This window comes from Gymnoscopelus braueri (assembly GCF_963280865.1).
Source record: "Gymnoscopelus braueri genome assembly, chromosome: 18".
Lineage (NCBI taxonomy): Eukaryota > Metazoa > Chordata > Actinopteri > Myctophiformes > Myctophidae > Gymnoscopelus > Gymnoscopelus braueri.
Genome location: NC_137618.1, coordinates 33,335,119 through 33,348,695, shown reverse-complemented (window position 1 = coordinate 33,348,695; position 13,577 = coordinate 33,335,119). Strand labels below are relative to the sequence as shown.

Sequence of the window (13,577 nt, the reverse complement as noted above, 5' to 3'; positions counted from 1 at the left end):
ATGGTTTTATATATTGAACCTTTACATTGATTTATTAATGTAACTACAAAATCCTGTTAAGCTTGATGAGAGTATAAAATCAGAAATGGTCTGATAACCATGGTAAGTGTTCACAAATGTAATTTATTTTTTTAAACATGATCATAAATATGCAGCCCTTGGCATAAAATGCATACGCTTTTTTGTTTTACTAACTGACAAAACAAATAAACATTAAATTAGTGTACACAATTCTGTTCCATATTTCCAAAATACGTACAGCTGTCTTGTTAAGGCTAAAGCAACATTAATCTTTTTGTGACATTTTGTCCCAAGTATAGTTATTGACGTGGCATAGTTTATGTTTCCATATAAACTGAGCAACTTAATCACTTACAGTAGCTTGGCTAATACATTCCCCTAGGCATTCAATCCAAAACATTTACACATAAAATGCATTTACATTCCCTGAGTTCTGACTGACTTGCATTTATCAGGCATTCAGGAGGTTAAGAGCCCACACTACCATCATATGGTAATTATTCTTACGGTAATATACCTGGGCTATTATTTAAAAAAAGCAATAACAAAACCATAATGACAAAACCTTCTGGTTGAAACTATACAATGTGTGCAAATCCTAAAAAGCAGCAAAATGTTCAAGTCACTTCTAAATATTAGTATATTAGTTGCCTGTTAGCTCATTCATCACCCAGTGCCAGAGCAAGGCTTTTGAGATTGGTGAGAGTCATGCTTTTATGCTGTTGCATTTCCTTAAAGTAAAAGTCAATGTGGTTCACAGCTGGTTGCATTATGGTCTCATATGACACTTATTTCTTTAAATTATCTGCATTCAGAGTCCTATTAAATAATTACAGAGGCCTCACATTTTAACATACTGTGCCCTTGGATTGTTATCCATACTGAAAAGCAAATTGGCCACTTTAGAATAAATAAAAGAGAACCCTGAACTTTTATGTGGTGAAGCAGTAGTATAAGTTACTGTCTTGGAAGTCAGATTCCTGCTTGATGTGCTGGAGTACAACACCCCGCTGTAGCCGAGTCCCATAGAGCACTGCCTCACCACGGTCCTGTGCTAAGCCCACCTGTAGGAGCCACTCCACAAGATCACTGCCTTGAAATGTGTCCACCATAGTCCTCTTCCCACACCTGTGAGTCAAAGGAAGTATTCCCCCAAGGGCCAATTAAGTTGTCTTCATCGCTGCTAGGGGCAACGGTGAGTGGGTGAGTGGGAAGAGATTGCATAAAGGGAAGGCAAGAGAGGCATGCTCAGCACAATACATGCAACACAGCTGTAATAACTTATTTTACAGTGTCTAAAAATATGTTTATGTATTTTTCATATAATGTGTAATTATGTGCATGAAAGTGACTGTATTTTGAACAGTGAACATGTGGATTAAATAAGGCACATGTTACAGACAGCATTTTCTCAAGAGGTCTGCCTTGGCGAATATCACGGCCTTTGCAGTGCTGCGAGTCCTCACCTTCTCTTGTGGACAATGTCCTTAATACATTGGTCCTTATGGTATTTGTTGAACTGAGTGCATGTCATCCTGATATCCTCAGGTAAATCAGTCTCTGGTTGCTCTGCTCTCTCCTTCCCATACCACAGGCTGTATATCCTAAACATAATTAACAACAAACAAAAGTATCTTAAACCTCTGACAGTGCAGAGGAAATGTGGTATTGTGAAAAGAAACGAATTATTACCTTTTCTTGAATGGTAGTATAACCAAAGTTTTGTCAAGCCCAAAAAGTCCAAAAGAAATAAATCCCTGATGAGAGAATACATATTTTGTCAGAGAGACAGAGTGAATATTATTACCTGTAGTCACAATCATGTTGTTTTAGAGAAGACCTACCTGTCCAAAGTTAGCCACAACACAAAAGAACTGCAGCTCTAAGTAGAGTCTCCCAGGAACACGGTTAAAGAACAGCCACAGGTAGCTCGATAAATTCTACAAAAAGCAGTGAAAAAAAAAAAACAGGGATTATATATTAAGACACAGGACCAGTAGTATTTTTTTAAAGTTATTTAAAAAGGATTCACGACTTCAAGTACAAGGTACTAGTACTACTAGTGCTTGAGAGTGTAAAATGAAACCAAATGGACCGTTATGGGTCCATTTGGTTTCATTTTACATGCTAGTAAGTAGAGCATCAGGACATTAAGCTAGTGTCATGTTATCAACCACAGAAATGTGTGCCAAATTGACTTCCAAATGCTTTTGCAGCACTATAAACTTGTTGTGCTCTGTGGATGCAAGCCCTACCCTATACCTTGTAACTCCTGTTTTGGCGCTTTATAATAAAGTTTACATACGTACGTACGTACGTACGTACGTACGTACGTACGTACGTACGTACGTACGTACGTACGTACGTACGTACGTACGTACGTACTTACTATGTCTTCAAGTATCTACCCCTACCAGAAGCAAATTCCATATACAGTAGCATTAGGATTACTTAAATGAATGGAGAGGGTATTAGCGTTGGGTTACTCACAGCGAGCAGACTGACATTCAGAAGCAAACATAATAGTACATGACGCGGCAACTGTTTATCCTCATCCTGCTGGAACTGCTCCACTTGGACAAGTAGACAGTCTGATGACTCACAGCTATTCTCACACTGACCTGAGGGGGGCAGCACAACATAAGGTTTACATATTATTCACTCAATATAATCTGTGTTGAATGAACATCAAGATAAACTGAGATTGAATAATGAATTTGACATAAATTGCATAAGATTTTCCAGTAAATACAGGGCCAAATGCAAAGACACTCCTCAAGGTTACTCTGTTAAGTTGTTTCCATAAAGTAAAGTATTGAAAAGTACTTCTGTAATACATTCCCTATCAGTCAAACAGCATCACTGTCGGTGTCCAAAATGGTTACTTTCCAGGAAATGGAAAAAATAAACGTTGTTCCAATGGATTCAATGTAGTTATGAATTAGTCACACACTGGTTAATACTTGCCTTTGGTGAATATTTATAAAACCCACAGACACGCAAGCACTTTCAAAACTAGCATTTTTTTTTTGATTTTCTCTACTTTTGCTCAACACTCTTGTATGACGAAGTAGGGCATTAATTTATGAAAAAACATGAGAAGTTGAAATATGGACATACAAGGTTTCTACCCGGCAGCAATTAGATATGGCTGTTGCTGTGTGTTGAAGAAGAACAGTTAGGGGATGAACCATACAATACCTATATGTGTGGGTGGTGTGTCATTTATACTGATAATCATATCAGGCAGATCCAGGGGCTGGGCAGGGGCGCAGTCGCATATGAGGCACTCTGCCAACACAAACGAGTGAGTGATTTCCTGTTAAGAATTTACACACTGGACAAGAATGACCTACTGTATATTGACATAGTTTGATATTTATTTAGTTATTCAATAACTTCTCTCTGTCTGACTGAAGGAAAAAACAACTACAGTGATCTTAAAACAGCAGCCCTTCCCATGAATTGATCTTTCCGACTTCTGTTGTTGTTTCTACTCTGAAGGTGAGTCAGACTTGGAAAGCACAAAGCTGCTACACTGACACATCTCATGTCATGTTATGACATGTCATAATACTAAAGCGAACCATGGCCCAACAGCGTAGTTCAGCACAAGACACAGCATATTTGTTTTCTAAGCACCTTTTTTTTGTGCCATTGACCATGTTTACATGGCAGCCATTTAGCATTTATGTCATTCATCCCAAAGGTGCTACTGTACTATATATGACACCATGTGGCATTGAGTTGTGAACTTAACATCAGAAGAGTTTTACTATACTACAATTTGTTCTTTGCAAGCACTCAAATGCTGCATAAGGTACTGTATGCAGATTTGATTGATTTGCAGATCTCTCACCCACTGCCCCCATCTGATCCATGCATTTGATTGAAACAAGCTACTTAAAATGTTGCCTATCCTCAACTCTGATGAAGAAGACACAGTGGCATTGAGACACTTCTCTCTTCAGGCTACAGTAAAGGTTAAATAAATCTGTGCACTTCAGTTAATCATCAAGTTAAACACACTACGCCGCACACTTTCTTTTTCCAGCAATGTCAAGATAAGAGCTTCAAATAATTTTGAGAAAACATTAACTGTTGTTTGGTTACCTCCATTGATGCTTCCTGATGGAACAGCTGTCTCCAACACATTTTGGTCCCCTGGTTCATCTACAGGTCCCGGGTCCTCTGCAGTGCCAACAGAGACATCTCTCTCAAGGACTTGGTAATTTGAGTCCCAGCTCCCTCTACTGAGACACACCAGAGAGCCCCCTCCAAGCAGTATGCTGAGGCCAAGGACAATCGTGGTGCAGGTTATCTGGCCAAACCACATATACAGAAGGTTATTAGGCGACTCATTAAGTTCCTATAAGTATTACCATGTGACATCAGATAATATAGTCTGATGAACTGTACTCCATTGTACGATGGATAGCGAAAATAGACGTTTTTTTTACAAATAAATAATACTTTTTTTTTATGTTCGCCTAAAACTATGAGGGAGTGAGAAGTTTATTATTACCTGTAGTCTGCCGTAAAAGAAGGCCGAGTCAATTGTGTCTGGCAATTTCTCCCCAGAAATGAGCAGCACTGCAGAGGCAAAGGCCGGAACTCTAGAAACAGAGAAAAAATGCAAAACAGCAGAAATGTTGGCATATATTTTCTGGTGGCCATTTGCAAACAAAAGCAAAATGTGGACTAAACGGTGTGCCGAGGCACACTGGTGTGCCGTGAGACAAGTCCAGGTGTGCCATGGGATTTTGTGACATCTACACATTATTATTGCCATAAATACAACTATACAAAAAGTTATGAATCATTTTAGTACTTTGTGCGCACTCATTTATAGAAGCAAATATCTATGCCCTAAAACATATTGTAACCACTTTCAACGATGTGTCCCTACTTTAGGGTTAGGCATGTATAGGCAAAAATATTTTATTTAATTTTCACCATTTTTGATAATAGTGAAAATAGCCGATCTACAAGCTCACAAAGTATGGCAATACAAATCGTTGTGAGCCTGTAGATCAGCAGTTTTGTAGTTTGAAAACTACATTTTTCATAAAATAAAACTATCCTTACTGAGTCAGCATTCCTACAAAATATATATAACCTAGTGGTTAAGGCTTTTACTACATATAGGCTCTAATGCAGCCTGACAGCAAGTCACGGTCACAGGTTTGATCCCCAAGCCTGATAACCTTTGCTGCATGCCTGTCTCTCTCTCCTGTCTTAACTGTACAATCCGAATAAAGGCAGAAAAGCCCCAAAATATAAGAAAGAAAGAAGGTGAACTGGTGTGTCCACCCTTCCCAGTTGATAGATACAGTACATAAATTACTACGAAAGGAAGAAATATCTGCACAGTGAACAATGATCTCCCAATATTGAATTTGCTTTAGTCTCGGTTATATAGTCCTTGTTCAGGCATTTAGATTAGATGTCTGTCTAATGAGACAGGTCTAGAGTAAAGGGAACTCTGCTTTAGGCATGAATCCTCTTTTTAGGACACTAAAAAGACGATTTGCAACATATTTGTGTCATGTCCAGGGGGTGGGCTTATACATCAAGCTGCCTCACGGTTACGGCACAGGATATAGAATCCTGGCCTATGTGCCAGATGGCTTAGTCTACTATCTATTTGTGAACCAAGCATAACAAATTAGTTTCATTTCTCATTTCCAGTCATTTACTCACCCCCAGCCTACCATCACCAAGACAGCTGGTGATACCTTCAGTTCCTCACCATTCTTTGTTAGCACAAGAGTAAGCGCTATTAAGGCTAAAAATGAAATTATAAAAACAGAATTATACATAGACACATACTGCATTTATAAATAAACACTCTTAATTTATTTTAAACAAATGCAAAAGATGCATTGAATCTCTGCGGTGGGAACAACAGTAACTTCGAAGTTGTTCTACAAAAAAAGATTAGTGCTAGATCCCAGCTGGTGTAGGAACGGAGGAATGATAGACAGCTCCCCCGACCAATCAAATTGTGTTTAGTATTGTTTAATTAATTAACTTTAGCTAGGCTGGACAACATGCATAAAGTGTCCAACTGGAAGTACAGAAATGTAGCCCTGTATTTCCTGTACTTCCAGATAGACACTTCCGGCAGTAGTCCTTTTCCAGGCATTATCTCCTCGTGAGATGGTGATGACTCTGGGAAAGGGGTTCAGCTTTAGTTAAGTTTAGGCGTGTATCAGAATCAGAATCAGAATCATCTTTATTGTCACATCACAGGTTTAGGTGTTAAACAGTGGGTGAAATTTGTTTTTGTGCAAGCTCCATCGTTTTGATTGTTTCCAGAAAAGAGAAAGCAGAGAAGGGGGGTGGGGGGGGGGTGGGGGGGGGGGGGGGGGCAAGGGAAGAGACAACAACGTATCTACATATTTATTGAAATGGTTAAGGCTATGCCTCATTTGTCATTTATACTTGGTTATGTGCCGTGACACCCAGCATAACACTGGATCTGTCATTTTTGGTGCTCAACAAAGGGCACAACCAAGTATAAATCACTATTTAGGGTAAGAATTTGGGCGAGGTGTTCTGTGCTTACACTTCCTGGGATCTAGCACTAAACCTAACAGTACATAAATATGTAATCCCTGTCATTATAAAATATGGTAAGAGTAAGAGGAACATTGTAAACAGTATTTATGTTGGTAGGTAGCGGCCTGACTGTATACAGTACATACTGTAGATAGCATACCTGGCCATATATATGTACTGTAGAGCGAAGTATATAACAACGCAAACGTCAAAACCTGGCCAAAGAAGGAGTCTTCTCTAACAATGAAGTTCCATAGGATCATTCCAACACATGTTGAAAACTGGAAGCGAGGAGATGCAATGTTTTTATATTGACAAAGGTAGAACTGAAAAGTAGAAGTGAAAAATAATGTATTTTGGTGTTGCTATGAATGTACTACTTACCTGCGCCAAGAACAGGTTGAATGTAAACATGTGAGGTAGACTCTTAAATTTCTTACTGAGGAGCATGACAGCTGTTGTCCATACCTATTGCACAAACAGAGCATTTAGCATTAAAAAGTGATGAAATTGTATATTGCTCATTAATTGTGATGACACAAAGGGTGACACATGTATTATTTGTAACGGCTATAAACACTTTTGATTGTGTACAGGCATCAGTTAATTTACTGAGGAGGATGGTAGACATTTTAAAAAACACTGCAAAAGAAATTGGAACCTTAACTTAATTCGAGTATAATAAAACAAAAGGACTGACACACATTGTCTTCTTTACTTGCAATTTAAAAAATATTTAGTAGGAACATGTTTCAGTACAAAGTCCAAGGCCAGTCCACACCAATGCAACTCCTTGCAACATGCAACTGTTTGCAACTATTTGCAACCATTATCCCCAATGGCAGTTGCAAGGAGTTGCATTGGTGTGTACTGGCCTTAAAACTGTTTTGTTGCAAGGAGTTGGGACTAGTTGCATTTGTGCGGTCTGGCCTGCCCTGAGGATACCTTGATGCTATCTTGATGAAGATAACCTGATGAGGGACTTTGTACTAAAGGTCTTTAGAAACGTTCACAATAAATATTTTTTTAAATTGCAAGTGAAGAAGACAGTGTTGCAGGAAGTAGTGCACACCGTCTGCCCATGGTCTTCTCCAGCACACCTGTCAATCTACAGTTGTGCAAAAGTTCTTCTCTTTTCAAACAAGTATGATAAAGATGATGAAAACATGACTCATCTCAAATTTCTATTCATTGTTCTGTGTTTCTAGTTCCTTTTGTGTTGAAGGTCAGACAAAATGAGGAAGTAAGGTATCAGTTGCCCCCAAGGCAACATCCTGCTGGGGAACTCTGAACAGATACATTTTCATCCCCTGGCAGCAACTGTTTTTACCTTGTTAAACAAAGGTGCGTCTTACTAATATTGCAGCTACAGTACTTGGCTGAATGTGTCTGTGTGGTCTCTTGTTACAGTTTTACACAATAGTATTGTGTAAAACTGTGCCATCAGACATATAAAGTTCAGCTCCACAGCTAAATTCCCTGTAATTGTACTGCTATAGTGTGAATGGATTTAAGTGAAAAAGAGCATAGTAAACCATGCCTTGTTACTGTTAGTAAGTAATAATTTACTGAAATAAAGCATACAAAGCCAGTTACGAATAACAGCAGCTGTAGGTAATGATAGTCCTCATTTCATGAAGGTGCAGGCAGCTAATACTCACCAGGGCAACTAAGCTCACAATGCTTATGTTAAAGCTAACATTCTGCAGTGAATCCATCAACAGCTTAGGATCCATCCCAGGTATTGTAAGTAACCAGGCAGAGGCATACATTATTGGAGCTGAGAGAAATGTGCTTACAACCATCCCAGAAGTAACCTGTTGAATAGTAAAACACAAGAATCACACAACAACTTATCACAAGATGGAAACTACATGACACAACTATTATTAGGTAGTTAATTGAACTAATCAATTTAAATAAAATAACCACAAAGACATTGTGATGCAGAGCTTGCAGATCGGCTATGTTTGTTATCTTTGCAAGTATTAAATGGGGTGTGTGTATGTGTGAGATATATATATATATATATATACATATATATGAAATTATAATTAAAAAAAGATTAGCTAGCGACTTACAACTTCTAGCTCCATGTTATAGTGGGCAGCATAGATGGCCACACTGGGCGCAGTGGGGAAGACTCCATAAAGAAAGGCATAGTTAGAAAGGCTAGAATGGTTCAGAGAGGTGCTGTTACTATAATCCAACAGTTCCACCATGACTTTACAAAGTAGGGGCATCAACAACCTAAATAGGAAACAAAAGGAAAACAATTAAAAACACATCTTCAAAAACCGAGGGACTGCCAGTAGCCTTGAATTAAATTACCAAATACAGTTGTCGTCATATTACATGCCTCGGATTTCACAAAAGGATTACAGTTTTGCAAGAGGTCTGAGTCATCAAAAGCTGCAAGCAAAATAGCATGTTGTTGGTACAGTACACGCAGGCCTAACCCTTTGTGACTTGTATTACAGTAATAAGGAACAGCTAGTTAGAAATAGCCTAGATGAGATCATTTATGCCAGGGTCACCAAATCCTGTGATTATGAAAATTATTTCATACATGAATTAATTTTCATGTATGAAAGCAACAGAGTAACATACAAGAATGTTCTGAACGTTCTGCATAGTAGTGTATATTTGTATGTCTTCTTAAATGTCATCATGATTTGAGTGCACGGGGATCTAATTTTAAATAAGCCAAGTGCTTTTATGAGCGATCCAGGTTAGAGGACCTTGTATTGTGAATTGTACTTCCATGTACTTTTACCATGTCTTTCTAAATAAAGTATTCAATCAATCAATCAATGAAAAGAACCAGAAAGAAACTTGAAAAAACCTTGTTGAAACACACAACATTGGCCAAATATCTCTCAATAAAAGCATTAATCTCCATTTATTTTTTGTCCACAGTAAAGTACTTACAGTTTTGCAGTAACAAGCAGTATCAGAGAGACAACCGTGGACCTGGTTAGTTTACCCAACTGCCCGACCATGGTCAGACCCAGGTAGAACAGTGCTGCTCCACCAAACGAGTTAGCTAGGCCATCCACAAATTCAACCATGAAGGCCGGAATTCTCTGGCCCAGGATGAAGTGGGCAATGATGCCAATGACAACCATGAATACAATGGGGTTCTTTAGAACCTGCAAGACGACAATCCCAAGGATCATAAGCTTGCTCTGTTGACGGTCTCTTTGGTTTTTCCATTTTTGGATCTCACAGAAGGCAAAGCCAATGGGATTCAGCAGCATCAGGGACACAGGTGCCACCAGGTAGATGTATTGGAGGTACTCTGGATATGTGTTTCTGTACAGCGCCTCGACTGAGGAAAGAGAGTGAGAGGAATGACATAAAAACTGAGGCAAGAACAATGTAACACTAGAAAGTCTTGTTTGGTTTGTTAGTAACCTACTTTACAAAGTAGGGTACAGTTTGTAATTGACTTTATTTATTTCATTCCCGTTTTGCTTTTACTGTATGTCATAATTGGGGGGTGGGAAGCCCCACGGTTTCTCACACCTGCAAATATGACCTACTGTATGGTCAATGATGGCAAACAAGCTGATGATAAATCACTATCTTTCTTTTCCCATTGTTAACCTTGGTAGGCTTTAAGAGAAAGAAAAAAAGACATAGCTCGGTAATAATACTAATTCAATTTATGTTCACAGTATTTTACTCACCAATAGGGTATCCCAAAGCAAAATCATTGCTTTGAGTGGCAAATATAGAGAAGAGGCCAGCTTTACTAAGGCGACTGTCTGGACTGGAAACCACCAACGTCAGGACAAAGACGAGGAAAAACACAGACACTTTGGCAATGAGGATGCTCCACAGAAATGGCCAGATAACATTGCTGAAGTCCAACAGAACCATGTTCTTGAACAGCAGTGCTGGCAGGGCAAACTTTGAAACAAAGTTTCCCAGTCCTTTGGCTTGTGTGGATGTAATAATGTTCGCTCTCCCTGCAATGTATCCACACAGTATTATCCCAAAACACTCCAAGAGAGCAGGGAAGAGCTTGTCAATAGACATCATGGAGGGACTGGGAGTGGGAGTGGGAGTGGAATGCGGGTCTTCCACATATGACAAGGTGCTACTTCCGTTAGATTCCATGGTGCTGCTCGTTCCTCACATGTCAGCTCTTATGCTTGGTTTATGATCAACATACTGGAGTTGTTTACACATCATGGGCAGATAGTAAAGAGGCACAGAGGGCTGTGGTGAGGGAAGACATTTAGATAGTTAATGAAACAAAAAAGAATGATTAATAATAATAATTATTATTAATTTATAGGGTACTTTTAATAGAAAACATGCATCTCAAAGTGTTTTACATTAAAGGGTAAGACCACTTTGGTAGAGGTTTGGGTTGTGTAGTTACCTTGCCATGATGTAACTCCAAAGGTGGGCAAGAAATGAAAAATAATTGCTCCATTGATTAGAAATTGATAATTCAAAATATGCTCCTCATTGACTTACATTGTACGGTAAAACAGCTCTCAAAGTCACTCTTTTAGCACATAAACGAACGCAAACATAGCTGATTCAGACAATATAGAACATCACCAAACCCAGTACTGTTTTTTTTTTAAATAAAAATGTCAACTTCCTGTTGATTTTACTATTTGAAGATCTGGATCTGGATCCGGATCCACGGATCCAGTCCAGGTTTTCTACTTATTAAAAATGGCAAAATCTACAGGAAGTTGACATTTTTATAAAAAAACAAAACAGTACTGGGTTTGGTGATGTTCTATATTGTCTGAATCAACTTTGTTTGCGTTCGTTTATGTGCTAAAAGAGTGACTTTGAGAGCTGTTTTACCGTACAATGTAAGTCAATGAGGAGCATATTTTGAATTATCAATTTCTAATCAATGGAGCAATTATTTTTTATTTCTTGCCCACTTTTGGAGTTACATCATGGCAAGGTAACTACACAACCCAAACCTCTACCAAAGTGGTCTTGCCCTTTAAAGAGAAAAAAAGAGGAAACTGTTTGAAGCGAAGCGCTTTGCATAAAAACAAAACTTGACAAACTTGAAAAACTAAATCAAAATTAAATTTCTTAAATAAAGCACATAATCGATCAATAAAAAAGTTACATGGAAAATACAATGAAATAAAATGCCTTAAAATGTGCTTGTGCTACAGGTACAGGCTAGGTTAAAACAACATGTTTTAACGTGTTGTTTAAAGATTTCAATATAGCCTGCAGCCTCTTTATGTGTTCCATAATTTGGGTGCATAATTGAAGCAAAGTGACTCTTCAATTTTTCCATGTGCATTGAACTAGTCCAACCTATTTTAGATAAAACAAGCATTAATTACCTTTTAATTATTTTTGATATTTTTTCATGAGTTTTTGCTTTGTGGCCAATTATAACATTTCTGTTTTATAGTCTACTCATTTAATTTGAGAAAGTTATTAGCCTAATCCATTTATTGATTGCAGACATGCGGTCAGAGAGATTTAGGGCAGGCATCTGCATCATTTGGTTTGACAGATATGTAGCTACATTGTGAATAATTATTATGTTCTCCAATAACCTAAACTGAGAACAGAATATGCCCAAGGCAGGCAGCTCTTTGTGCAAATACCAAAAGATGACATTTAACTTATCTCCAAGACCAGGGGAACCAGTTTAGAAGGTAACAGGAGAGGTGGGCACTAGGGACATCTGGGCACCTCAATGTAAAATTGGCTATTTTGTCCAAAATGTAGAAAATGTTTGAAAAATGTTTTTAAGTATAAGTATTTATACTATATTATATAAAATAAGTATATGTATTTTAAGTATAGGCCTACATGATTAAAACATGCTTAAATATTCGACAATTAAGGTGTAATATTTCTACAATTGCTGCAAATTGCTACAAAACCTGTATATCCACTGTATCCAGTCATTTTGGGGCATAAACAAGAAGTTGAAGGATACAATTAAGTCTAAATAATGATGTGATGTGCATGTTCATATCATACTTCACATTACTTAAGACCATCTTTCAAATTTGCATTCTTAAATTTTTTTAAATTTGGGACAAAATAGCCAGATGTGCCCAGATGTCCCTATAGTGCCCACCTATCCTATATCCGTTTAGAACACATTTTGTATAATATATATATATATATGTATAACATAACGCTTAAATCAAGCACCAAATCAGATACCTTATTAGCATCAGCGCTAACTCACACATGATTTAGGGTGCGTTCGGAAATACAGCACTGAGCGCACTGGCCAATACAAACTGATAGGCGAGTGCGCTCCGGTGCGCAATATCCGAACGCACCCTTAGTGAGAGCAGTTTCTCTGCAGCTCTATTATCTCTGAAACCTGACTTTGTAATGACATGGTACGTAACGACCATTCTGTAAGCTCACTGCTGTTTAGTTTTAAGGTTATCGCTGATTTGATTAGTCTAGTAGTTATTTATAAACGTGACACTCGGCCTAGCTGTTCCGTCAGGTGATTTGTTGTGTAAGCTCCCTATGATCACACAAATATTAACCATCACGTTGTGTCAGTACTTACGATTGTTATTGTCAGTCACTGGGTCCATGTCCCAGACATACTGTTCACACAGTAACCAGGGTTGAGGTTCACCCCTACAACTTTCATTAGTGCTCTTTTGACGCAGGGAATCCGCCAATCACACGGTAGCAGAACGACAGAAGGGGGGAGCTTTGAGCATCTACCAATGCGCAAGCGTAACAATTTATACTCTGTAGTATGATAGCCTGGGATCGATACCATTTTCGGGTTTCTGATCCGGTTGGAGCGGAAATAACTTTACGTCATCAGGTCACCGGAGCAAGTGACCAGAACCTCTAGTGCCGTACACCTCGAAAATGATTCCCCTAGTTTAAAATGTGTTTAGTTTGGTATAATCGTTTCGTTTTTGTTGGCATAATGGTCGTTTGGTATGTCCATCTTTTATTCTAACTCGTGGTGCGAGTCGTGCGACTAGCGAGACTAA

General features: G+C 38.4%; 1 protein-coding gene across 2 annotated transcripts; it reads right to left on the bottom strand.

Annotated features, from left to right (window-relative positions):
* Positions 1–106: 106 nt before the first annotated feature.
* Positions 107–13,254, bottom strand: gpr155a (G protein-coupled receptor 155a). 2 transcript variants are annotated; one of them, XM_080456522.1, is made up of 16 exons: positions 13,133–13,254; positions 10,278–10,812; positions 9,517–9,916; positions 8,667–8,835; positions 8,247–8,402; positions 6,970–7,053; positions 6,746–6,866; positions 5,725–5,809; positions 4,547–4,637; positions 4,135–4,342; positions 3,223–3,312; positions 2,512–2,642; positions 1,866–1,961; positions 1,714–1,778; positions 1,488–1,625; positions 107–1,149 (listed from the first exon to the last, which is right to left on the bottom strand). In XM_080456522.1, the coding sequence occupies exons 2-16, from the start codon at positions 10,708–10,710 to the stop codon at positions 954–956; spliced, it is 2,463 nt and encodes an 820-aa protein (XP_080312648.1). In that variant the 5' UTR covers positions 10,711–10,812; positions 13,133–13,254; the 3' UTR covers positions 107–953. The 2 variants fall into 2 exon arrangements, with proteins under 2 accessions (XP_080312648.1, XP_080312649.1); XM_080456523.1 differs by having other exon boundaries at positions 973–1,201.
* Positions 13,255–13,577: the final 323 nt, after the last annotated feature.